Source organism: Physella acuta, unplaced genomic scaffold, assembly GCF_028476545.2.
Source record: "Physella acuta isolate Inbredline_101_S28 unplaced genomic scaffold, ASM2847654v3 ptg001081l, whole genome shotgun sequence".
Classification (NCBI taxonomy): Eukaryota; Metazoa; Mollusca; class Gastropoda; family Physidae; genus Physella; species Physella acuta.
Genome location: NW_026732598.1, coordinates 3,800 through 31,034, shown reverse-complemented (window position 1 = coordinate 31,034; position 27,235 = coordinate 3,800). Strand labels below are relative to the sequence as shown.

The 27,235-nt window shown below is 38.7% G+C and overlaps 2 protein-coding genes across 2 annotated transcripts; both read right to left on the bottom strand.

Annotated features, from left to right (window-relative positions):
- Positions 1-3,838: 3,838 nt before the first annotated feature.
- On the bottom strand, positions 3,839-7,867 carry LOC131955582 (protein HtrL). The gene is made up of 4 exons (XM_059319753.1): positions 7,231-7,867; positions 5,913-6,150; positions 5,234-5,371; positions 3,839-4,440 (listed from the first exon to the last, which is right to left on the bottom strand). Exons 1-4 carry the CDS (start codon positions 7,712-7,714, stop codon positions 4,014-4,016), a joined length of 1,287 nt encoding a protein of 428 aa, XP_059175736.1. The 5' UTR covers positions 7,715-7,867; the 3' UTR covers positions 3,839-4,013.
- Positions 7,868-10,735: 2,868 nt separating this feature from the next.
- Positions 10,736-11,869, bottom strand: LOC131955583 (loricrin-like). The gene has a single exon (XM_059319754.1). The coding sequence runs from the start codon at positions 11,867-11,869 to the stop codon at positions 10,736-10,738; it is 1,134 nt and encodes a 377-aa protein (XP_059175737.1).
- Positions 11,870-27,235: the final 15,366 nt, after the last annotated feature.

Below are 27,235 nucleotides of genomic sequence, written 5' to 3'. Positions count from 1 at the left end.
ATGGACTCCGTTATAACACCACTAGCTGACATTTATTTAAAGCAACGTGATGGCCAATATATAGATTGCTCTATGACAGCCACAATGTTTTATATAATGTGTTCAACGGTCCTCAATGTTTGAAGAACAAAACAAAATTGTTGTTTTCTCAACCCTCTTATATGGTCACGAAGTAAAATACACCTTTAAAACATTTATATAAAAATTGTTTAATACGTTATAAGTTTAGTTTGTAAAGAAAATAATATTCTCAAAAATGTACAATTAGCAATATAAAAAACTCATTCAATCTGAACTGTCCGCAGTAGCTGTATTTCTCACACACGTTTATCAAACCGATATCATAAAAACTTGTATAATACAAACATTACAACGACATTATAAAAATTCAATTCATGTTGGTCAACAGGCAGTTAAATTAAAAAAAAAAAAACAATAAATAAAAACAATAATAAAGGGGTAAAACTATTTAAGGGGGGATAATCATAAACACAATTGAATGTATCAACATAAGGATTAACTGTGGAGACGGAGTAGTGGTTGCTCTTTTCATACAGCCTACATTATAGCTCTTGAGCTTTTATAAATGAGGACTGAGGACAGCAACCCATTTAGGAGAGAAAACTATGAGATCAAACAGAACTGGAGCCCCTTAGGCGATAGGATTAGCAACGAATTTTCCCTTTGAGAAGCTCCTGCGACAAAGCTGATGCAAAATGGTATAGTTTATGATTGTAGGAAAAGAAGTCACAGGAAAAAAAAACACAGGAAAAAAAAACACAGAAAAAAAGTCGCAGGAAAAAAGTCACAGGAAAAAAGTCGCAGGAAAAAAAGTCACAAATATATATTTGCATGGAATTTGTTAATACTTGTATATATTAAATATTCAGAGAGTGCAAATTAACTTAGGATTAATTAAATGTAATGTAATGTGTGTAGGCTGTAAACGCATAGTAATTTTTAAGATTCACCTAAAAATATTTAGTATGAATTATGTATTAAAAATACAACCCACAACAATAAACATACATTTTACAATTCTTAACAAATAAATCAAAATATTTCTAAAAAGATTTTTGTGATTTTTTTTTTCTTTGACTTTATTTCTGTGACTTTTTTTCGATAAAATTTTTCCATTGTGACTTTTTTTCCGTGACTTTTTTTCCTAGCACAAATTTGACTTTTTTTCTGTGGTTTTTTTTTCCTGTGACTTTTTTTCCGTTCACCTAGTTTATACCTCTCCATTTGGGTGAATCGGCTGTGTGGAGAGGGAGGGATGGTGAGGGAGGGGTGGTGAGGGAGGAGGGTCTGATATATGGGCAACACCTGGCTATCATAAACTTGCTGCCCAAGATTTGTTCGTTGATTTCCAAGACAAAATCGCCATATCATTCATCACTATGGTGCCATTATTTATTTACTGCACTTAAAAACAACAACAAGACTTAGAGATCTGCATTTATAAACTATGCACTTTTAAGTCCATATTTTTAAAAAGCTACATTTGTATACATATGGTATGTGTAACCAGAAAGCTTTTTATTAACGCAGCATGAACGAATCGTTGGTATTTGAACGTGTTGGTGGTATGCAAGATGATGCAACGCCTCCACTTGCCCAACATTAATTATCTAGTAATTTTTGTAGGGAACATGACATGTCAACAAAATATTTGCATTTAAAAATTCAGCGGTGATCGTATTATTTACCCATTTATGCAGTTATATGGCAACAATTATTATTGATTTTAACAATAAATAGAACAGTTTTAGAATTGCATATATTTATATATATATATATATATATATATATATATATATATATATATATATATATATATATCTTATTTTGCCTCGTGAGACAATAGATTTGCGCCTATGTGTGTGTTTACGAATGTATGGTACATTTCAACATGTTTTATAACATTGTTTTATTTTAATCAGACGGCTGTATGTTCCAAGGCCTACATCCGTCTACATTTGGAGTGGGTGAATTAAAAAAAAAACATTGAGTGAGTTGTTGACTTTTGACTGACGTGTTTGTGTTCACATGACCAGGACCTACTTTAACTTTATGGGCCGCCGCCCACCAATGACTTAATCGTGTTCTCATCCCACCTCCCCCCAGTCACCTGTGGTTACAACCCCCCCCCCCTCCCACCTTAAATGAGATACATATGCTAATTTTTCACTACCGTAATTATTCTTAAAAGTCATAACTATTTCAAATTAAAAACAAATTGAACACACACTATCTTCCGCTCAAAAGCACCCCCTGCCCTCACCCCCCTCCCCACTCCAGCGTACCATGACTTTGTTTTATACACAAGGATCCCTCACAGTTTGAACATTTGTGAGTTCATCTCGCGTTTTATAATGTAACAACGGCGTTCATATTAATAAACAAAACACTAATAAACTAAGTTTTAAACTTCCCGCGGCTAACGAGCTTTCCAATTAAGCTTCTTAATCAAGCCTACTTACTTTGTTATGAGACAAGTAAATCCGTTTCGAACGCGGGAACACATAAACTCAACTGATCGGCCAGCCGTAAGGTAAAAAGCTAGACATTGTGTAGTTTTAACATCGATAACATACGTGACCCATATACCGTCAGGCTGTTCTGATAATCTCAATTCCTCCCACGATTATGCCGATTTTTTTTTGATTTTTTTTTGGTAGTCGTTTGTTTAACGTGGCAGCTTGCTAAGGAATAACTAGAACATGGGATAGGGGGGGGGGGGGGGGTGGGGGGGGGGGGGGGGACGGACGTATAGCTTTACAGTAATACAGGAGAGAGGTCATAATTTATAAATTAGACCAGGAATTTAATCAACACGGAACAGCGTAAGGGACTTTTCTAAAAACAGGGGTGCTTTGTGATTATTCGAGTTATATTCGGGCCTACAGTTGGCTTATCGTTACTGTACTCGTTAAAATATTTATTAGTGGCCTTATGTTTTTTTTTTCAAGTAGTTTATAACCACTAACAATACAGTTACACACTTTATTGGAAGAATCCATTATCAGAAGGAATTAATAGATATATTCCGCATTCACAATTTTTCTATAACCTTAATAAGCGTTAAATTACATCATCTTAAAAATAATATTTTATAGAATCGTGTAGTTTTACCAGTTTAAAAAAAATATTGCTTCCCATATAGATCTAGATCTAGACAAAATTGATTTCGAATAACTAGTTTCTCTCACAGCACGAAAAATATAAGGGAGACTACCATGTTTTAGTGACGTTTAAAAATACAGAGTTATCGTTCTCTAAAAAAAAAAATAGAGAAAATTGCACAAAAACATTGAGTGGATGTTTTGTTAAGAAATGTGAACACTCCGGCTTTCACGCATGAGTCATTTAACTCCATGATAGTCTCTTCTCTTTAAAATCCCTTAAATTTCTTTCTGTTTTTTAACTCGTTGTTTACATACTGCTCGTTGAACTGTAACGACGATAATAGAATCCGGTAGAGGAAGATCACACACTGATCTACACATCGTTGTGTAGGTGAGGTTGATTCTTGATGGGAATTAGCTCACAACATGGCACGGCGAGTTTGTTTACAAAAACAAAATGGTTTAAGATTTATGATCTGTAGTTAGAGAAAAAAATATTTGAAAGACGGACATCAAAGAGAAAGATACAACATCTTTCTCATTGTTAAAATCACGTGACCGACAGTTTAACATCGCTGTTTTGATGTAGCAATTAAGTTCCAAACCCTTTTAATAAATTTTTTTCTGTATGTATTAGAGTGGATCAATTATTCTCGCATATGAAATCTATCTCAAGAACTTAAGCTTTTCCTTTACGAAAATACAAAAAAAAAACCAAAAAAAAAACAACAACAAACCAATAAGGACGGGTCTTAAACTCTACATAATAATTCACGATGTTAATATTCCATGTTGTGTCATCAGAAATATTCGCAATGATTCATTTTCGAAGTTTTTGAATAATAAAAGAAATTATATATATCCCAACTACTGGGGTGATTTCGGCTATGTTTGTTTTGGTGAGTGAAAAAGTTTAAACGCCTCAAACCAATCTCCCTTAACGATGTTGAACATGGATGGGTACTTGTAGAAAATCAACATGTTCATCGTCTGGTCGTCGTCCACCACCCCTTGCCGCATCCACTCCTCCATCTGCTCCTGCTGCCTCTTGTATATCTCCTTGATCACCTCCGACCCCCCACCGCAGAACCCCCCGGGCAGGACGTTGATGCTCAGCTTGTGAATTTTGTCTTTCTTGGCCTCGAAGTGTTTGACTCCCGGGGTGCGTTCGACGAATGTGAGTTTATCCGAATGTTCGAATAATCCTTTGGGTATCCACAGGTGATCCGCAGGAAACACATTCACACCATGACCGTATCCACCATCCATCCAGATAAAGTAGGACGTCTTAAACGGGTTTTCGCGGACAGTTCTGTGGGGAAAAAAATTTATTGGATCTATTTATTGATTTCATAAATGTTGTATGTGGTATTTTATGTTATAACATCTCAGAAAATTATATCTTGTTATGTTTTTGTGTCAAATATGTTATGTGTTATATATAAAAAATATAAAAATTATAGTAATTATAGCGGAGTTATTTGATTCTGAACGACAATATTCAATGATGTATATTTCCTAGGTGATCTTTATAATAAAATATTTATGCTCGATGTTTCTTGAAAGAAAAACAAGGGAAGAATCCTGCAAGTAAGCTCAAAGTTATCCTTTCAAAACTGACAGTCAATTGGATACAGTAACGTTCGCCTGTTTATGTCATCACGACACATGAGGGGATAGTGTAAACATATCTGTGCCCTGCTGCCTTTACTTCACCTAAGGTGAGTCAGGTACATATTAGTGCTGAGAAGACTCAATTCACACGAACGCGATTAGGTAACTGAATTTCAGCAGTTTTACTCTGGTGCTACGCTTGACCAAAATGTTCAGGTTGCTGAGCTTATTTTAACCCCATATATTCCATGGGTTATGACACAACAAACTTGGGTCAACATTGGGGACAGGAAAACAAATGCAGGATCTAATTGCCTGGAAACCTCCTGTATTGTAAAGTGGCCAAAGTCCAAGTGAGAAGGCACTAGTCATCACCAATGTGTCTACACAACTCTCCCACAGTTAGGATATACATACATCAATTCTATAGTCTCATCAATGTTTTATATAAAATCCTAGAAGATGTACGTGGTGTTACCATATTTTGTTACCTGTCTAGGAAATATATTTTTGCCAACTGTAGAATGTCGTACTCAGGTATGTATGACTCACACAACTTGTCCCTGACCAACTCGTTGTCCTTCTTGTACTCCGTGCTGTTCATGATCTCTGCTATACGATCTCTGTATCTGGAGAAAGGGAGAGGAAATTAGATCTAGGCCGAGCCTGGTAGGATCCGGGGGGGGGGGGGGGCGGGGGAGGTTACATTGCTTCTGTTGTAATGGTTCGACAAGTTGAGTATAGGTAAAGGTGAGGGATGGGCTTGAAAATGGATTAGTAAAAAAATCTGTGGCCTAGCGGTAGCGAGCTAGACTGCTAACCCGAGAGTCTCGAGTTCGAATCCGGGTTCAAATCAGTGGAACGTCCCTGAGACCACCCAGCTCTGATGGGTACCTGACTCGCGTTAGGGAAACAAAGATGGCTGGGCATAGTGCTGACCAAACTATCCCTTCATATGCCGAGGTCAATGAATCAAATGAATCAAAAAACAAATATGTCGTGTAGGTTCTGTCGTACACTATGAGTGCAATAGACACAATGAGACGATGATTAATCCTGATTTGCTGAAGGCTAATTAAGAAATATCCTCGATTAACGTCGCTAGGACCAATGATGAGTAAATAAAAAATGCATAAATGATAAAAATAAATAATATTTTTTTTGGTTTACTTGTAGTAGGGTAACTCCTTAAAACCCATGACGAAAATGTGCGTCCGTTTTTCCCTCCCCTGCCTCATCCACTCCACAAAGGTCACAGCCGGGGGGTCAACGAACAGGACCAGGTTGATGTCCATCATCAGCAGACGTAACATATACAGCAGGTAGGTCTTGTAGGGGCGGGACTGGTTGGGCCACGCCCCCCGGCCAATGTCCATCATGGCGGTCACCACGGTGAAGTTGTACAGACCTAGGGAGGGCAAGTCTGCGAGTGAACAACTAGTAACCATAACTCTAGAAAAACTAATACTAAATAATTTTTTCTAATTACCTCCCTTTCTATTACAAAATACAATACGTAAGTAATATAAAGTTAAACAAAAAATTACGTTAGGGTTCATCAATAAATGACGTTTTTTTTGTCGATTATTACCTTCGTTACAAAATGCCAGTTTAATTGTTTATAAACATGGTTTTCCATTAAAAATATTGACTGAGCACGGTCAACACTGAGTAGGCCTACTTTAATCAACGTCTATTACGCATTACATAAAGTCTTATGAAACGCAAAAACATTTTTAAATGCAAAAATGCCTTACCTCTAGTCCATATAAACACCAACAACAGTCAAGCTTAACCCACATAAACACCAACAATAGCCTCTTGACCCACATAAACAGAAAATAGGTCTACCTTGACCCACATACCATGGTCTAGCTTGACCGACAAACCGCGGCATAACTTGACCCATATACAACGGCCCACCCTCATGGCCTACCATGACCCACATTCCACAGCCTACCTTGACCCATATACCACGACCGACCTTGACCCACATACCACGACCGACCTTGACCCACATACCACGACCGACCTTGGCCCACACAACGCGGCCTACCATGACGCACACACCACGGCCTACCTTGACCCATATATCACGACCAACCTTGACCCACATACCACGACCGACCTTGACCTACATACCACGGCCTACAACGTCTCACTTACCAATGCCTACCTTGACCCACACACCACGGCCTACCTTGACCTAAACACCACGGCCGACCTTGACCTACATACCACGACCGGCCTTGACACACATACCACGACCTGCCTTGACCTACACACCACGTACTACCTTGACCCATATCTCACGACCAACCTTGACCCGCATACCACGGCCTACCATGACCCACACACCGCGGCCTACCTTGACCTACATACCACGTCCTACCTTGACCTACATACCACGGTCGACCTTGACCTAAACACCACGGCCGACCTTGACCCACGTACCACGACCTGCCTTGACCTACATACCACGACCTACCTTGTTCAGGACCTAGACCCCGCCACCCGTACAAGTCCTTGAGGTCGGTATCGTTGTTGGCTGGACCAAACAGCTGTTTGAGTGTCTCCAGCTGTTTGCTCAGCTTCTCACTCAGGGCCGAGTCACCGCTTGACTGGTGAGACACGGCAGGCGTGTCACCACTGGGTTGTTGTTTCACGACTGTCTCACCACCTCCCGGCCTGGGCGTACCCTCCCCGTGGGTAGCACCCGACGCCGCCCCTGGTCCATAGACATGTGTTGTATTTAATCCTTGATTTCTTTCTGGTAATCCCGTAACGCCGCCTCCATTTTCTGCGAGTGTATCCGAGGAGTGTTTTTCTAACCTCATGTCCAGTTCCACTTTTGTATTATATTTGTATAGACAAACAAGTAAGATGGCGACAGAAAAGCACAAACCGCCAATCAGTTTCTGATTAAATTTAAGAATTTTCGTCATTTCTACCTCGTTCATTAAACGAAGCATAAATCCTGGAAGTCAGTAATCAATAATTTTGTGACCAAGCTTATCGATCTCAAGCCGCAGCATCAAAGAAAGTGTGGATCACTCTAATCAATCATTGTATTGTTGCCGAGGTCCTGAGAAATGGTGTGTTGAATGCTGCATTACGACTCGCCTTAGACGAGAGTTTGACGATTTCCGGGTCTGCAAGAAAAGAAAAGAAATTCATGACTTCAAAGCAAACTGGAATCTCTCCCGGGGAACAGTTGATTGGGGTGGGGGGGGGGGGGACGGGGGAGGAGGGGGGGGGGGGGGCTCTTCCTCTTCTTCATAACATTCAGCAGACGAAATAGTATAGAAAAAAATATTTCATTTACCAACTCTTATAGTTACCCCACCTACAAGTTCAAATGCAACCCCCCCTCCCCTCCAAGACCCCGCCATGTTACGAAATGCCTGAACGAAACCCTATAAAAGAACTGTAAGAATGGTTGAAAATGTAAAAAAAAAATTCTATTCGAAGTTAGAATGTTTTGTATTTCGTCTGGATCGTGGAGAGCCTCGTTTGGGGGCCGTGAACTGACAATGAGACATCGTCCTATGAAACAAAACACCTTAGTTGAAACCAAGGCTCCTGTCTAGTAAGCATACGATAGGGGAGATAAATCTGAGATAATTCATTGAAAATATTCTGGGGGACAGTTTATAAAGTGGAATAATGGTCTATAACGGCTGGATCTTGGAGACAGGCCGGTGTAGGGGACATGAATGACAAAGAGACGTCGCCGTAGGGAACTTAACACCTCAGTGGGAAACAAGGCTCCGTTGTTTTTGCAAGCACACGATAGGGGAGATAATTCCTTGAAAATATTATGTGACACCGTTGTAATGATATAAATTGTCGGTCACTCGGGGTAAAAAATATTTCGCTAATTTTTGTTTTGAGTTGAGTTATTACAAGATAAACTTGTAAGAAATAGGATCATATATCGTACTGTGCAGCAGCATATATTAACATATTAACAAACTATCTGTTTGTTGCAGTGTAGGAGATTCGATGGTATCCGCCATTTTGTTTACATTGAAACATGTCTTCATTTGTAAAGATATGATAACCATATAAATAAATGCTATTGATTTGCTAAAGTGAGTCAGGTACACGTCATGTACCCGGATTCGAACAGGAGACTTCCGGGTTGTAAAAATTAAAAATCTATGTTATATCGTTATAGGTTATTATTTTTTCTTTCTGTATTATTATATCAACCATCACATATTGGACATGATGTAAATTAATGTTCAACTTATCCCTAGTTACTGTTAAACATGTTGTAACTTTTTTTTATTGCAAATAAAAAAAAATAAGCATTTAACATAACAGCCAATCACCTATTAATTAATCATTCAATTTCTCAACTTTTTTGAAAACCTAAGCGAAGCTAGGCAGTAGGCCTATGCCTAGTTATACATAGATCTAATAAAAAAGTCTGAAAGTGCAAACGTGTAATTAAATAGTGATTCAATTAAAAAAAAAAGACTTCCGGGTTGTATGCCAATCTATTCACTATATTATTCTTTTTTTTTATCGACGTTCGAATAATTTTATTACTTTAAAAAAATTTAGATCGTCTTTACTGTAAAATATTACGTGGCTAAACTCTCTTAGTACTTCACTAGTACTTTTGAGATAAGCGCGCCTTTATAATTGTACGAGCATAGACCATTGCGTTGTAAAAATGGAATTGGATCGCTTTTTCCTTCAATAGCGCTTTGCCATTACACCCATCGCTGAACGATTGCAATCCTTAACTAATCAAACTTAACCAAATATTTACAGCGAATGAACGGAGCATTATCTCAACAGTGAACTTAAACTCAACACATTGTTAAGATAAAGCTTAATTCTACGAGATTATCAAACACAATATAATAATGGCTAAACTTAGCTAAACATTTAGAGTTAAGCTAACACATGAAGTCTTCATGGCTAAACTTAGCTAAACATTTAGAGCTAAGCTAACACATGAAGTCTTAATGGCTAATCAGACTTAGCTAAACATTTAGAGCTAAGCTAACACGTGAAAACTTAATGGGTAATCAGACTAAGCTAAACATTTAGGGCTAAGCTCACACATGAAGTCTTAATGGCTAATCAGACTTAGTTAAACATTTAGAGTTTAGCTCATACATGAAGTCTTAAAGACTAGCTGGACTTGTGATTATATTTAGAGTTAGACCGAACTAAATCACACCATCGAACCCCAATCAGTTTAACTTTAAGAGCTAATTAAAGAAAACATTAGCTCAAGAGCTTACGGAAAGCGAAAATTAACCTGATCTGAACGTTTGGTAAATAGTTGGAAGTATTTTGAAATACAACCTTATCCAAATACCCCCCCCACCCCCTTCTAAAAGCCATAAGGCACGTTTATTATAACTCAAAGCCTACTGTTTGTACCTGATGTTGTCTTTTGGGGTCTTTAGAAGACGGTTGTTTTACTATTAGCTGACGTCATTCGTGTCCCCCACCACCCCCAACGTGAAAATTGATTTTCTTTGCTGGAAAAACAGGAAGCAATTAACATGATGGTAGCACATTTAATACAAAGTTATGTTCGTATTTTTAAACTTAACAAAGTTGTGATGCATTTTATGCGAGATGAGTTATTTTGGCGTATATTATAACTTAAACATAAAAAGTAGTAATATATTTTTTCTTTTTCTTTTTTTTTTTAAATTGAGAATATTGAGAAAATTGAGTAATTATATATTTATGCAATTTTTTTATATCGTACTAATATCTTTGTTCTGTCATTATTTATTTGGAGTAAAAATACACTTCTTGTAGTACATGGGTGTGATCTTACCTATTCAATGATCAACCTGTACAAACATGCACGTCCGCAAATATCGATCCTACGGTAGTGACCCGTGGTATAAAATCGATGCACACAGTTTAGTGTTTTTATTGATTGTTCTACGTCACGGCCTGGTCAACTCAGTTGTTGGTCCTGTACCTCACAGGGACAACACGATACTGCCCATCTACCCACCAACACTGCCCATCTGGTCAATAGCACAGCCCATCTGCCCACCAAAACAGCCCATCTGACCACTAGCACAGCCCATCTGCCCACCATCACAGCCCATCTGCCCACCAAAACAGCCCATCTGACCACTAGCACAGCCCATCTGCCCACCAGCACAGCCCATCTGCCCACCAACACAGCCCATCTGCCCACTAGCACAGCACATCTGCCCACTAGTACTGCCCATCTGCCCACCAAAACAGCCCATCTGACCACTAGCACAGCCCATCTGCCCACCAGCACAGCCCATCTGCCCACCAACACAGCCCATCTGCCCACTAGCACAGCACATCTGCCCACTAGTACTGCCCATCTGCCCACCAAAACAGCCCATCTGACCACTAGCACAGCCCATCTGCCCACCAGCACAGCCCATCTGCCCACCAACACAGCCCATCTGCCCACCAGCACAGCCCATCTGCCCACCAACACAGCCCATCTGCCCACCAGCACAGCCCATCTGGTCATTAGCACAGCCCATCTGCCCACCAACACTGCCCATCTGCAAACCTAAACCGCCCATCTGCCTACCAACACTGCCCATCTGCCCACCAACACTGCCCATCTGCCCACATAAACCGCCCATCTGCCCACTAGCACAGCACATCTGCCCACCAACACTGCCCATCTGCCCACCAACACTGCCCATCTGCCCACATAAACCGCCCATCTGCCCACTAGCACAGCACATCTGCCCACCAACACTGCCCATCTGCCCACCAACACAGCCCATCTGCCCACATAAACCGCCCATCTGCCCACTAGCACAGCACATCTGCCCACCAATACTGCCCAGCTGCCCACCGACACTGCCCATCTGCCCACCAACACTGCCCATCTGCCCACATAAACCGCCCATCTGCCCACCAACACAGCCCATCTGCCCACCAACAATGCCCATCTGCTCAAAAGCCCTGCCCATCTTTCCAACAACACTGCCCATCTGCCCACTAGCACAGCCCATCTGCCCACCAACAATGCCCATCTGCTCAAAAGCCCTGCCCATCTTCCCAACAACACTGCCCATCTGCCCACTAGAACAGCACATCTGCCCACCAGCACTGCCCATCTGCCCAATAGCACAGCCCATCTGCCTACCAACACTGCCCAACTGCCCACCAACACTGCCCAACTGCCCACCAACACTGCCCAACTGCCCACCAACACTGCCCAACTGCCCACCAACACTGCCCACCAACACTGCCCATCTGCCTACAACACTGCCCAACTGCCCACCAACACTGCCCATCTGCCCACCAAAATTGCGCATGTGCCCGCCAACAGTACCCAGTGCCCATTTACCCACCAACCCTGTACCCCTGACACAAACATTTCACAACAACACTATTATTACTTTACGACAAATCCACTCCCAGATCTCCACATAAAAGCCACTTTCCGGTTCCCTGAACACGATCAAGTTAATCAATTACCACGGTAGCAAGTCAACAATAGCGAGGTCAACAGACACTAATCAACGAGACAAATCTGATGTAAATATTTCAAAGCTGGAACCGTATATCCCCGCTAGTGTTTAGCGAGCCCCAGCTAAGCGGCTTCGAGCACGATTTGTTTACACAATCTCCACTTCAACAAGTTTGCGTTTTATTTTCTGGCTTCTTAAAACCCCAGTTCCCCTGCACTGTATCTCTAGGTCAGTGGTTCCCAACCTTTTTCGAGGTACCGAACCCCACCAGTTTCATATGCGCATTCGCCGAACTAGCCCGCACTGATAAAATCCGATATCGTGAATCATTTGAGTCGGGTGTGTGTCTTGACCTCCGCTGAACCCCTGAGACTGACTCTTCGAACCCCTGGGGTTCAATCGAACCCAGTTTAAGACTCACTGGTCTAGATGGAATCTTGTTTTCAAGGTTTAAGTATTTACATGGCTAGCGTCCAGGGGCAGAACTATCATGCCGCAGGTAATGGGTGGGGGGGGGGGGCGTTCAATGCGTAAAAATTCCGACCTTAATAAAATTCTTGCACCCTGACGGTGGTTTAAATAAAAACCCAGATCAAATACAGCAGTGAATGTTCTACAATAACGAACACACACTACCAGAGTTTCTTACAGTCATCGCTTCGGGGGGGGGGGGGGGGGGGGCTCTCCCCCCCCCCTCCCCCACGAATGAAATGAAATTAATTTAGAAAATACACTTTTACCAGTGTATATCACGTGCCCCCCCCCCCCCCCCGGAGAAAAAAGTCTGGAAGAAACACTGCATAACCTATACACATAGTGTAAAAGATAGGCACACCTTCAAACCACTTCCATGACTTATTGCCCTTCTTCAAATAGTTCAACATTTCAAATAATAATCTTACTGAGCAAATTAAAAAGTTATTGCTTCCGTAAATTATTATTTCAATAAGACATACTAATGAATAACACAGTTACAAAAAGGAATATATTCAAAATTAATAATATAAATTAAAAAAAAACCCATAAAACTATCACGGGAAACCATTACACAAATCAAGCTTCAATGGTTTTTAAACGTTTGACCATATTGTCTTGACGATATGTTTTCACGTCTTATGGCGATAAATATACTTCAAAGTGAAATAGTTAAAATTACTAAATTAGGAAACAGTTCTAATTAAAGCTTGGTAAGACAGTCTACTCATTTTATATATATATATATATATATATATATATATATATATATATATATATATATATATATATATATATATATATATATATATATATATATATATATATATATATATATATATATATATATATATAATTTTATATATATATATATATAATTTTATATATATATATATATATATATATATAATTTTATATATATATATATATATATATATATATATATATATATATATATATATAATTTTATATATATATATATAATTTTATATATATATATATATATATATATATATATATAGGCCAACAATTTTTAAGCAAGGGCTTTTTTTTCTAGTTCCGCCACTGCTAGCAATACGTCTACACCTACAGTAATACGACACTTTAGTTTGACAGCTATTTATTATTTACTGAAGCGGACGTTGAAAGTTAGTTTAAAACTTCAAAAACCTATTGAATCGGTTTCAGTGGAGAGGGGGGGGGGGGGGAGAGGGAGGAATGGAGAGTATTTATAACAGTAAGAAAGATAAAATGTGATGAAGTTGGTTGATTTGATGGGTTATATGGTTGCTTTTATTGGTTATAGGGTTGATTTGATGGGTTATAGGGTTGATTTGATGGATTATAGGGTTGATTTGATGAGGTATACAACAAAAGCACGAGTTCCGTTTAGTATATGTTGTTTAGATTCGATATAGATGGTACCAACGTGGCTACGACTCGGCCACCAACAGCGAGCAGCTTTTGTGGCCGGCCCTACCACCAGGGTTCCCTCTAAGCTGCGCGGTTGCGCGGCCGCACGATAGGTATAACCTACTGCGCATTCCTTTTGTAAAATACATATATCCATGTATAAGACTTTAGAACACCGTGCACACAAAATACAAGTTGCACAGTAGACTTTTCCCTAGAGGGAATGCTGCTTACCACACAACACGTCAACATCGTTACAAGGCTAACGTCCCACTCTATTCTCTCGGCCTCAACTCAAATCTACTTCACTCCACTTGACCTCTCCCAACACGAGGGGGCGGGATCTCTATGCAACATTAACTCTGTACTACCAGGGATAGCTCTCGTAAACTGGAACACTTATCCTTAACGATTGAAACGTGTGTATAGTTAGGAGACCTACACCCGACCGCTTTAGGGCAATTCCTATTATAAAACTAAAGTATTTAACCGACAATTACAATCAAACAATAAAATAATAAAACAATGGAGAGAGCTAAAGCTAAAAGTAACATTTTATAACGTCATAACCTTCATCTGTGACCGTTTACTGATCTTATCTAAATCATTTCTTGCTTATAGTGTTGGAGTTATTTTTTACATTTTAAAAGGTTTGTTTATTTGTTTCTTTTATTTTAATCGCTTTTGTTTGTAGCCTATAAATTTCTTTTCGGTCCAATTGAACAAAGTCTGTAAAACTACCAACCCGTCTAGTGTAGCCTTTGTAATCTAAGATAGTGTCGTAAAATTGGTATCGATTTATTGATCTCCATACTGGACTAAAAGCAGTGTGTTGCCCTGGTGATCTGATATTTTTCTGGGGACCTACTGCAAAAAAAAAAAAAAAAAAAAAAAACCCAAACAAAAACAAAACAAAACAACTTTTCTCTGTTTTAGCTGTTACTTTAGTAATCGTTTTCATCTGGTACTTGTATGCATAAGGGCTTTCAGAAACAAAAAGGTAGAAACGTCATCTTTGATTGCGAAATTATTTACAGAGAAGCTTTTAAAAAAAGATGATAATCAGGCCATTGGTACGGAAACTTGGGTCGACATTATGGCCCTCATAATCCACGGATGAATGATGGCTCATGATCCGTGGATGAATGATGGATGGCTTCAGTAAAGATGCATGCAAGCCAGCGGTTTTCTGACCTGACCCGGAGAGTGATGCTAGGGTGGGGGGGGGGGGGGATTCTGACTCGGAGGGTGGTGCTAGGGTCAGATATCGGGACGGGTCAACATGGCAGGGGAAGTCAAACATGAGATGAGGGAGGATGGTTCGTGCAGGTAGGGCATTAAACAGAAAGTTTCAGAGGGTTGGGGGGTATTTAATATGATGGGGGTGGGGGAAAGTGAGACGATCGCTGACGATTGTTATAATATAAGTGATAGGGCCACAAATAAGGAGGATATGGTGCATCTAAAACACGGGGAGGATAAGAGTAGCCATAGGAAATGTAACGTTAGAGGTTGTTAGGTGGGGGGGGGGGGGTCTACCCATTAAGACGACAGAAATGTTGTTGAAGTGAAAAATGAAAAGCGATTCGAGACCAATGTTCCCTCTCTACTGCGCGGTTGCGCGGCCGCGCAGTAGTTTTGAGCTGCCGTGCAGTCATTTTGTGAAATACACATGACCTTGTTTAAGACTTTAAGAACACCGCGCACACATAATAAACTTTGCACACTAGCTTTTTCCCCTTAGAGGGAACATTGTTCGAGACGTGTCGTAAAAAAGATGCCGGGTAAAAAAGAGTTTCATGAAGACATTTTATATTGAAAAAGTGGTAGTCAGAAAGAAGAAAGAAACAATGGGTTTCATGAAGACACTTATGTTGAGAATGTACTAGAAGAGCTAGTTAGAGTAGCAGGATAAACAAAATCAGTTCGACGCTTGTACTGTAGCGATTATATTCCATTAGTCTAACACCGGACCGCTTAGAAAACTGATTATAATAAGCTGTGGGTTTATTCCAGGAAATACAGCAATTTTACATCGTCGTAATGGTTACGGTAATACATCTATTTTATATCGTCATCACGGTTTCTGTAATAACATAAATCTTATATAGTCATAGCGGTTACGGTGGTACATCACTTTCATATCGTAAGATATTCTGGTAAAAACAAGGTAACTGTATAACACGCTGTAAGTTGAAGAAGTTATTTATGGAGAGGGGGGGACGGTTTTATTTTTTTTTTAATACTGATAACGAAACTAGTTTTGCTGTAACCAAAATATTTTCCTAGTAAAATTGTTCGTATGGAGGTGTGTCTACATTCTGTGTCGATGGACATACCAGATAAGGCAATGGTTTTAATTGAGGGTGGGTAAGGTGGGCGAAGGGGGGGGGGCGGGACAAAAAACGGGTACAAGACCTAATCCGATAACAGGACAAACTTGCATTTCATAGATAAAAATAACAAGTTTCTCAAACATGGCTGTTTACTGATTTCCTTTATCCTAACTTGCGACAGATGCATTCAAGTGGTATGGCTTTTAGCTGTAAGATTGTAAGATGTATACATGTGTGCGTGAGTGTGTGTGTGTGTTTGTGTGTTTACGTGTGTGTGTACGTGTGTGTATGTGTGTATACGTGTGTGCGTGCGTGTATGTATCTGTGAGTAAATAATTTGTTTAAAACCACACCCATGACGAATTCCTGTCCACGCCAAAGTGCTTAAAATATTCCCAATCACAGCCTACGAGCACGACACTGAGACGAAAAATGTTTCACACGCCACTCCTTCGTATCGCTCTTGGGGTAAAATACAAGAATCTTTGACGAAACAATATGGAATGCTCAACACCTCTATTTTACTCATCGTAGTTATTGGGGTTGATTTAAAAAAAAAATATCAAAGGTTGTCTATTTGCAACCACCCCAAACTCCCCCCCTCATGACCCATAGTCCCTGCTCCGTGTCAGTAAAACTCAAGGAAACAAAAACACACATTATTTAATAACACACATTATTTACTAAAGCAGACGTTGAAAGTTATTTTAAAACTTCAACAACGTATTAAATCAGTTTCAGTGGATAAATGGGGTGGGGGAGGGGGGGGGGGGTGGAGAGATGGAGGAATGGGGAGTGTGTATAACAGCAAGAGACATTACATGTGACGTGCTTGGTTGATTTGATGGGTTATAGGGTTGTTTTCATAGGTTATAGGATACAACTAAAATTAGAATGTGAATATTTTGAGTATAAATAAGGAGGTAGCTAAAAGTGTTATTGAAGTCAAGGCACTTTTGATAACGGGGAAGGCCTTGACCTCTCGATAAGAAAAGGTTATCATACACTTTATTGATTGGCACATAGTGACCAGTCTAGTTAATAAAGTTATCAGAGAGGGTGGGGCGGTTTTCAGCGGGTGTTACCATTTAGAAGATGACCACAAATAAAAAACAAACGTATAATTTATTGTCTAAATCAATCACGCTTTATCCAGTTAGAATAATTAAGACGAAGAGCTAACGTTTAATCGAAAATTCAAATTTGTTGGAAGAGGGTGACGAGGTAAGCACAGTTACATACTGGACGCTACCTAACCTAGTGACGCCACCCAGTCCAGTCTATGGCATGGGGCTACCGGTAATAGGAAAGAGGTAGATAGCAATGTAGCATTTTTTAGCGCAATTTCCATTCTGGAGAATTGCGTTTATTAACTGTCATTTCTGAGAATGGATGGATGGATGGATGGATGTCCGCAGCTTTAAGTCGTATCTCCTCCTCAACGAAGCAATATCGATGACTAGTTCAAAAGCAAATATGTTAAGCAAGTTCCGATGATGATGGTGGGCCAAAAAAATTCCCGGAATTCCTTCCTGGATTTCCCGGAAAAGCCAAAAAAACCTCGAAAAAATGCAGTTTTTTGCCCATATCTCGGCAACCAGACCACTTAGCGACTTCAAACATTTACCAATCGATTCCTGCCATAATTTAGAACAATATTGCCGAAGAAAGTTTTCAAAAATATCCTTTCGTTCGGTCACAAAATTTAAAAAAAAATTACATAAACACCTACAAACCGATCGTTCTCCTAGCTTGAACGCACCCCAGCATTATACGTCTTTGTGATCACTATCTATTTTTAGATAACATAAGGAAATTGCGCTTAAATTGTCACTAGACTTTTTATTAACTTGTTTTTTGTTAAGCAGTACATTTCATTGATATATTCGGATAAATTTTGTTTTGATAGAAGTGTTTTGATGGATATGTTTAAAACGAGCGAACAATGGAAGCCTGCTTGGTTAGTCAAATATCTATATTTTACACGAAGGCCCATGTGAGCCTTTGGTGCCGAAACAGACATTTTTATTTGCAGCCTAATCGCACCCTACCAGGGCGCCAGAGGACACGCCTGATTCAATTTAGTGAGCGTTTGTAACGCCCCATCCTATCCATTGTCTATCACACTGTTTAGACCGAACGTATTCACCATAGCGCTCACGGGAAAGACCAGGGCGCCAAATCGCAACCTGCCGGGGGGTGGGGGGTGGGGGGGGCGCCCATGCAAAATTAAATCCCCCGCCCCCACCACCCACATACCCCTATTCCCCCCTCCCACCCCAGAAACCTTCTCGGGTGTATTCATCAACTCCCTAAAGTTTTATGGCACCGGGATAAATTGCGCCGAACCGCAATAGTCTTTTATTTTTATATACCGTATATTGAGAAAAATCCCACCATATCGTGGCGCCGCCCTTGCGAATTTTAAAAATGATTCTTTACAGAACCCTTCCCTGGAGTGTTCTAATCAAGTCCCTAACGTTTGATGGCTATCGGATGAACGTTGTGAGACCGCAATCGACTTTTATTTGTATATATAGTATATAGAGAAAAAACAAATCGCGCCCTGCCGGGGTGCCACCCCTGCGAATTTGAAAATGTTTTTAGCGCAGAAACCTCCCCAAGAAATAAATTCAACTTCTTCTTAAAGTTTCATGGCCATCGTGTGAACGGTGTCACGGCAATTCACTTTGATTATTATTATTTACGGTATATAAAGAAAAATCGCACCCTCCGGTGGCGCCGCCCGTGTGAAATTAAAAATCATTTTTTACAGAACCCTTCCCTTGAGTGTTATTATGAACTCACCAAAGTCTCATGGCTATCGGATGAACGATGTCAAACCAAAATTGATTTTTTATTTTTATATACCTTATATGGAGAAAAACAAATCGCGCCCTGCTGGGGCGCCACCACTGCGAATTTGAAAATTTTTTTTCGCAGAAAATCTCCAGGAATATTCTCAACAGCTTCCTAAAGTTTCACGGCGATGTGATGAGAGGTGTAGTAATGCATAAAGGACAAACAGACACACACACAAACATACATTGCTTTATATATATACTTATATATATATATATATATATATATATATATATATATATATATATATATATATATATATATATATATATGTATATATATATATATATATATATATATATATATATATATATATATATATATATATATATATATATATAATACACGTATATAGAACGTGTAAATTCGGCGCCTTTTTTTGCTCTTTTCGCTCCGCCTACAATGAAAACCTGGATACGCATCTGTCTAGTGCCATTCCGTTTTAAGGATAAAACTACACATTGATGAAATATAGTCTCGCTCTAGCGACATCTAGAATGGATGACTTGCCACGGTGTCTTTAGTCACATGAACCATTCATGCGATGAAAAGATAACCACACAACCAACTATCCATGAAAAGATAACCACACAACCAACTCTCCGTACCGAACAAAGACTCAAGGAACACTCGTCTATTGACAAGGGTTGCCAGGACAAAACAGATGAGTGTTAGACTATCTGGCCACCGTTGTCAAGGGTACAGTTTGGCTTGGCTTTGTTCGTTTTATTTTTGTTGTTGTTGCCTATGGCATATCTTTTCATCGCACGAAGTCGTTTGAACGACAATAACAGAAATGAGATTGTGTTTTAGTTACTCCCTTGGCTGATTTACCTTATATAATTTTTTTAAAATCCATTCGAGACCTATAGTGGAGACGAAACTATTTTTATAATATTAAAAACATCTAAATATTTAGAACAAAATTGGCAAATTTTGAAGAGATTTTTGCTTACCCCATTTATCTAATTATGCTAGACTGTTTCAAGACGTTTAAGAAAATTGTAAATATATCTCGATCTAGTTAAATTTAAAAAAAGGTTCATATCAAGCATTTTAAAACATTTCTGTCAGTTTGTTAACTTGCTGTCTCTAGTTTGAAACAAGGCGTTTTTTTTTTTAAATTTCTCTTTCACAAAAATACTTTAAAAATCGTTGGATAACTAGTCCAAAATGACCATATATCAGTTAGTTTACTTGCCGTCTATAATTTTTTAACATTATGGTGGTTTTTTTTTAAAAGCATTCTCTCCCTAAAATTCTTTTCTAATAGCTATACAACGGGTGGAAAATAACGGCCATGCGTTGGCGTTTTTTTTTTTACAAAATTTTTACAAAATGATAACATTCTGCGACATTTTCTTAATAGGTTTTTCTTCAAACTTTTCTACTTTGAAATTTTTAAAACCTACCGAAATATGTTAGCTACGGGTACAGACAACTGATAAAATTCCTAGGGGAGTGGGTCAGAGTTTCTTCCAGGCATCTCTTCGGGGGGAGGGGGGGGGGGAGGGGGGGCTTAGCCCCCCCCCCCCCCCCCCCCCGAAGAAAGTCTGCCCCCCCCTGAACGAGATGGAATTTATATAGTAAACATAAACTGTTACTAGTGTCCGCCCCCACCCCGAAAACTGTTGACCGCCCCCCTCCCCCCCCCCCCCCGAAAATATCAAGTGCCCCCCCCCCCCCCCCCCCGGAGAAAAAAGTCTGGAAGAAACACTGGAGGGGGTGCATTTTAAAAATTCCGATGCGGACATCCTATACTTTCTATATACATTTTTTTTATTTCGTCCGACAATGGTGGGTTGGATGGGGGAAGGCGAGTGCACCTTAAAGCAAGTGTCCGAATTTGTCTGCGTTTAACATACAGTTAATCGGTATTAATATCTTATAATAACAAATCAATCAGTGATTCTATGCAAAGTCAGAAAAAAAATCTATGGTTTTTTAATAAAATAAATATTTGGCATTTAAAAAAAAAAAGCCATGTAAATCAGCTGGGAAAATATAATGTAGGCTACTATGTAGGCTACTAATCAACACATTTGCGAAAACAAACTTTAGAACTAAATTCAGCTACGAAATTTGAAATTTTAATTACATTATCAGAGCCAACTTACTTTACCACCTATAAAACATGAAATTATCAGAAACTACTTATTTTATCATCTATAAAATGTTACATTATCAGAGCCAACTTATTTTTATCGCCCGTTAAATGTTAAACTATCTCAGCAAACTTACTTTTCTTTCCTGTAAAACGTTAAATAATCACAACAAACTTATTTTATCATTTATAAAATGTTAAATTGTCATAGCCCACTTCATCACCTATAAAACATCAAATGATCACAAGCAACTTACTGTATAATCTCTAACATATTTTCCCGTCTACCTGAAGTGACTAGGTCGAACCACAATCTACCTCCGTGGCTGTCTCCAAGAGGTGTAGTCAGTGGTCTATTATACCCAGCGCTAAGCCGTGTCAATCGAGTAGTCAATGGAGTAGTCACGTGGTAAGGAATGGTCCTGGGGGTAGGGGTTGTGGGGTGGGGTGGAGGAAGCGGAGTCTTGAGCTTTACGCACAGGTGCGCACTAGAACCTATCTTCCCTCTAAGCTGTGCGATTGCGCGGCCGTGAAGTTGTTTTGAACCTACTGCGCAATCATGTTGTAAAATAGAAATATCCTTGTATAAGACTTTTAGAACATCGCGAACATAAAATGCACATGTGCTTTTTCCCCTTAGAGGAAACGTTGACCAGAAGACGTGCGATTTGAATAAGGAGGTCTTTATTTTTTAACACTGTATGGAACCTCCCTGTCGGTGAGGGAAGGCGGATTCAGAAGTTTTATTAAGGTGCGCCTATGTAGATGAGCTTCTATAAGGGTTAATGTATTTGTCTAGGGCAGGGGTCGGCAACCTGCGGCTCGCGAGCCGCATGCGGCTCTTTTGATGTCAAGATGCGGCTATCCAGCTCTTTGAACAAATACTAATAATCTTAATAAAAAATAAAATATTTAAAATTAAAAAAAAAATGTTAGTGGCTCTTTAAAACCAGGGAAATTTTTAAAATTGTAACTTTTGGCTCTTCCGCTTCAAAAGGTTGCCGACCCCTGGACTCTAGGGTATATCGCCTGGGACAAGATTAATTTTGTAAATTAATTTTGTTTCACTTCTAATGCAACGATTTCGTTCCAACTTTCCAGATGCATTTCTCTCCGGTGACAACGCAAGAATATTTATTTTGGATCCGAATTAGACATTAGGTTAGTCATTAAAATTTAATTAAAAAGTAACTATATTCAATAATAAAAGGGTAGATAGCAAAATTAAATATTGTCGATCAGACTTCGACGGGAACTTTTTTTTTCCACTACTGTGTGGTATTTTTACCCAAGCATCGACCTTGCACTCAGATATTCTGTGATAAAAGACTTTCAGTGATCGCCAGCTACTGATAAAAATTTAACGCACATTTTTTAGTCGTAGAGCTATATGTTATCAACTTCATTTAGAACAAATTAGTTACTAAATAAGTGGAAAATAAAACTAATATTTAAAACAATCTTTATAATAATCTTTTAAATGCACTGAAAATAAGAAAATAAAACCAATTTGCTTTCTTAAATAAAATCATTGGTCGATAAAATATGGGGGCGCCAAAAGGGGTAGAAAAACAATTAAAAAGCTAATTTTAAGCTGAAATATTGAATTATACATAAAATTAAGAAAAAAAAACCAACCAAAAAGGCTTTACACACTGATTTCAATTTTTTTTCAACATCTTTTCTGTGACACCAACAAAAAATCTGTTACAGGTTAGTGACCAGTAAAAAATTTCCCCAAACCTTTCTGACTAGAGTCTGTATGAGAGGGAGGAGGGCGCAAAATTGATAGCTGGAATGGGCTGCTACGCCTCTGGCTGTATATAAAACCACACAAATCCTAGGCACACAGTGCCTCATAACCAAATATTTATCTCCGCGAGGAACAAACGCCGTAGCTCTAAAATTATGGAGATTTCGTATCGGCTAAAGCTGTACCAGCGAAAAAAAAAAAATCAGTGTACTTTCATAGTGGGGGGGGGGGGGGTAAAAGTGACGACTTAAGTGCCCCTACCCGACAGGTCACATGACTCGGGCTTCAAGGTCGTGACCTGATCATCAATGCCGCTGGACTCAGGGTCCAGGAGTGGGGGGGGGGGGCCGTTAGCTGTGCTGTAGGGAGAATGTGTGAGGGGCTGGGTGGGGGGGGGGGGGCATAACGATTATTCATAAATAATCAGGACACGCGTGTTTAGGGGGGGGGGGGGTAGTCTAAAACTCAAATTTTCGTAAACCGTTATAATCGGATAACCATTGACCGCTAAGCCTGCTAGTAGCTATTTGGTACATAAAAATAAAAGGTGTATGGGGACGGGGGTGTTTTCTAAATATGTATCTATAAAGTACACTACCATGTTACTATTCTTTGAAAAAAAATCAAGTTACCGTTTTCAAATAAGTTGCTGTAAAGTATAAAGTTATAAGTATAAAGTATAAAACAACAGCACAATAATTCATTAAGTCAGATGTAAAAAAAATAAAAAGACAATCGATTAAGCACGGGGAATGAAATGCAGAAATTTGTTTTTTAAGAGAAGATATTTCTCACCAGACTGACGTGTACGGTACACTGGGAAAGAAAATGATCGCAAATTTGAGATAAACACTTCATAAGTTATGTAAGGAGATGCAAGGAATACACGTCTCACTATTGCTGTATCCTTGCTTTGAGAGTATAGTAGAACCAGTAAAGTAAAAGATGATAGACTTTCGATGTTTGGATTTGGATTAGGAGCTGAACATCTTATAAGAGTACAATGATTGCTAAATGGAACAGTTACTAGCACAACGGTTTATGATACAACCGAAGAAGTGTAATGAATTACTGAGCGCAAAGTACACATACATTTGTGTATTAAGAGTCATTTTGTATGACAAGCACTTTAAGTCCTCAAGGACATATCTGGCGCTTATCTAGAAAATGTGTAATATAAGTAGGTGACAAATGGTAACAAAAATTTTAAGTGAAAATATTTTAGACATTATTGATGTCTATTCAAAATAATTCTCTAAGCTTTAACTTTATGAGGGTATAGATATTTATCACAAAAACACAACTTTAGGTCACAAGGGGTAGTTACAGTATCACAATTAGTACTTGTCACATTATTATTCATACCGCCACTAGTATTTGTCACAATTGACATTCATATCATTACTAGTATTTGTCACAATGAGCATTTATACCACTACTAGAATGTGTCACAATGAGCATTCATACCATTACTAGAATGTGTCGCAAGGAACATTCATACCACCACTAGTATTTGTCACAAAGAGCATTCATACCACTACTGGTATTACAATGCTGGATTGTGTCATCTAGAAAAATACTGAACATTTCAAACAGTCAGTCAACTAGATCAATAGTTCCACAGGAAATTACTCCTTGTAAATTGTATCTCTGTCATATCTTCCCGACATTACTTGTTATCTGATACAAATGTTGGCCAGGTAATTTTAACAACACCATTCTAATCTTAAAATAGATTGTCTCAATTTGTTATATAAAAAAAACAACACTTACACAAAAAGCAATGTGTTACTACTTTGTTACCTGTTACAATATTTGTACTAGATACACGCTTGTTGTAAATATATATCAGAAAATCATGGCCCACATTGTTTAAACGTTACAATTTTTTAAACCGTTGTTTACTTGTTCAACAAAATATATTGTTTTATACTAACGTACTGTAATGAATACGTTAAGAGCAGAGTTTCTTCCAGGCATCTCTTCGGGAGGGCGAAGCCCCCCCCCCCCCCCCCGAAAAATTTTTACCGCCCCCCCCCCCCCGGACGAAATGAAATTTATATAATTTATATAGAAAAGATAAACAGTGTCCGCCACCCCCCCCCCCCCGAAGAAAGTCTACCGCCCCCCCCGAAAATTTCAAGTTCCCCCCCCCCCCCGGAGAAAAAAGTCTGGAAGAAACACTGGTTAAGAGGGAGTCAATTGTGCTTAGTAGGGCAAGAAGAAAAATTCGTATCTTAATAAATACTTAGTAGTTTAGCATAAAAATTGAATGAACTATTAGATCTTTAATTAGAATATCTTACTGCTAGTTAGGACCAAGCCAACTCTATGGAAATCCACTTTAATTAGGTGTAAGTAATAATATTTTCACATTATTTGCACGTTTTATGTATTATTTTTCAAGAACCACTTATTGATGTTTTGTATAAATTATATCATTGTAAAGGGAATTTCTATGATATGATTATTAGGAGATCGCAGTAAGTTTTTATATAGAGTTAGTTGGGATAGGCTAGCACTAATTCAAGGGAAACTTTCACAGGTAAGCGCTAGAATTCGCGCCGAGGGTGTCATCCTAACGCTCGGGGGGTGGGGTATATAAACCGGCGGTTTAGCCTTAGCGAGGATGGAGAAACGACGGCCCTAGCCAGTAATTTATGCAACACACGTGTTGACGCTATAGCCTTCTTAGATGCGCGCTACACAGACATTTCCCGTCAAGAAAGATACCGCACGGTGAAAATATACTGTATTATTTTTGTATAGACAAATAAAGATTTTTAGTCGACTTTATTTTTCAATTTTCAATCACCTTTGATCGAGAGCAAAAAAATATAGGGGAAAAATATTACAATATAATTAGTTCCATAATTTAAAAGCCGTTAAAAATAAAACCATGAATAAAAAAAAATTAAAAAATTAAATTTATAATACATTTCGTTTCAACGGTTTAAAAAGGTCCGCATTTGAATTTACAACAGTGTATAAACAATTGAATATGTCATTTAATAGAAAGTGAATGCGAATTGTATCATTTTGGTGCTCATATCTTGTCATTATAAATAAGAATTGTATACCAAAAAAACAACCTTTCAAATGATAATCCGTTGAATCACTGCTATCAAGTATGCGAGAAGCAAAAAATGAACACAATAGACTTACTTGGTTCTATTATGTAGGGCTGCTATCGAAATAGTGTTTTCATTGTTTGCACTAAAATAGAGGCTGCAGATTAGAGCCTGATTATATTATCAGCAGGACGAATAGATAGCGAATATAGGGCTTAACTAGGCTGTCTTTTGTTTGCACTCAGCTAAACCGTGACTCGCGATAGAGAGTATAAAATGTTTTAAAAGTGAATAAAGTAGGGTAAAGTTTCTTATTTAAAGATAAAACATCTGTATGATTTGTATATAACACGAAGAAGTTTTTGTTATATTGTGTTATATGTGGTAGCTGAGAGTGAGTAGCAACATGATATAATACAGTGTAAAATGTTCTTCATTCCTACTTTAGCCAAAGTTTTGTCAAAATGGTAGCATGAATAATGGGAAAGTACTCTCCTAGCCTTTGTATTCTCAATTTTAACACGAATAAAGCAGCTTTGTGATTACTGCTGCGAAAACGAAACAAGTGGTTTGGTTTTTATAATTACCAAATTTTCATGGGATTTGTCTTGTCTTGTGTAGGAGCAGTGGGGTGGCAATGCAGGGAGGTAGTGGCAGGCTACTGATATAAGTAAAGGTTATATAATGTTTAGCAGGGGTTGGTGAAAATGCCCCGATTATGTTGTAAAATTTGAATATTAAAACTTTTTACAAATCAGCCACTGCCATTAAAAGCGTATAGTGAATAGAGGTATATTAAGCTCAGAAGAAAACACAATCTAATTTGTGCATTAGGTTTTAAGATGTGTTTATAATCTCTTTCAGAGATACATTTATTAGACATAAAACAAAAGTATGTAACTTATCCACAGATTTTGACAAGTTAAATACAGATGGATGCTATGAAGAGAACCATGTTCTGAGAAGTTGCAATTATCAGATTGTATTATCATGTCGAAGACCCAGCCCATGCAACAT

Excerpts from the sequence above, each read along its gene's own strand:
- LOC131955582 (XM_059319753.1), bottom strand. The coding sequence starts at position 7,714 with ATGCTTCGTTTAATGAACGAGGTAGAAATGACGAAAATTCTTAAATTT. Across the intron at positions 5,372-5,912 it reads AAGGAGTTACCCTACTACAA|ATACAGAGATCGTATAGCAG; the intron begins GTAAACCAAAAA and ends CCCTTTCTCCAG. Across the intron at positions 4,441-5,233 it reads AAAATATATTTCCTAGACAG|AACTGTCCGCGAAAACCCGT; the intron begins GTAACAAAATAT and ends TTTTCCCCACAG.
- LOC131955583 (XM_059319754.1), bottom strand. The coding sequence starts at position 11,869 with ATGGGCTGTGCTATTGGGCAGATGGGCAGTGCTGGTGGGCAGATGTGC.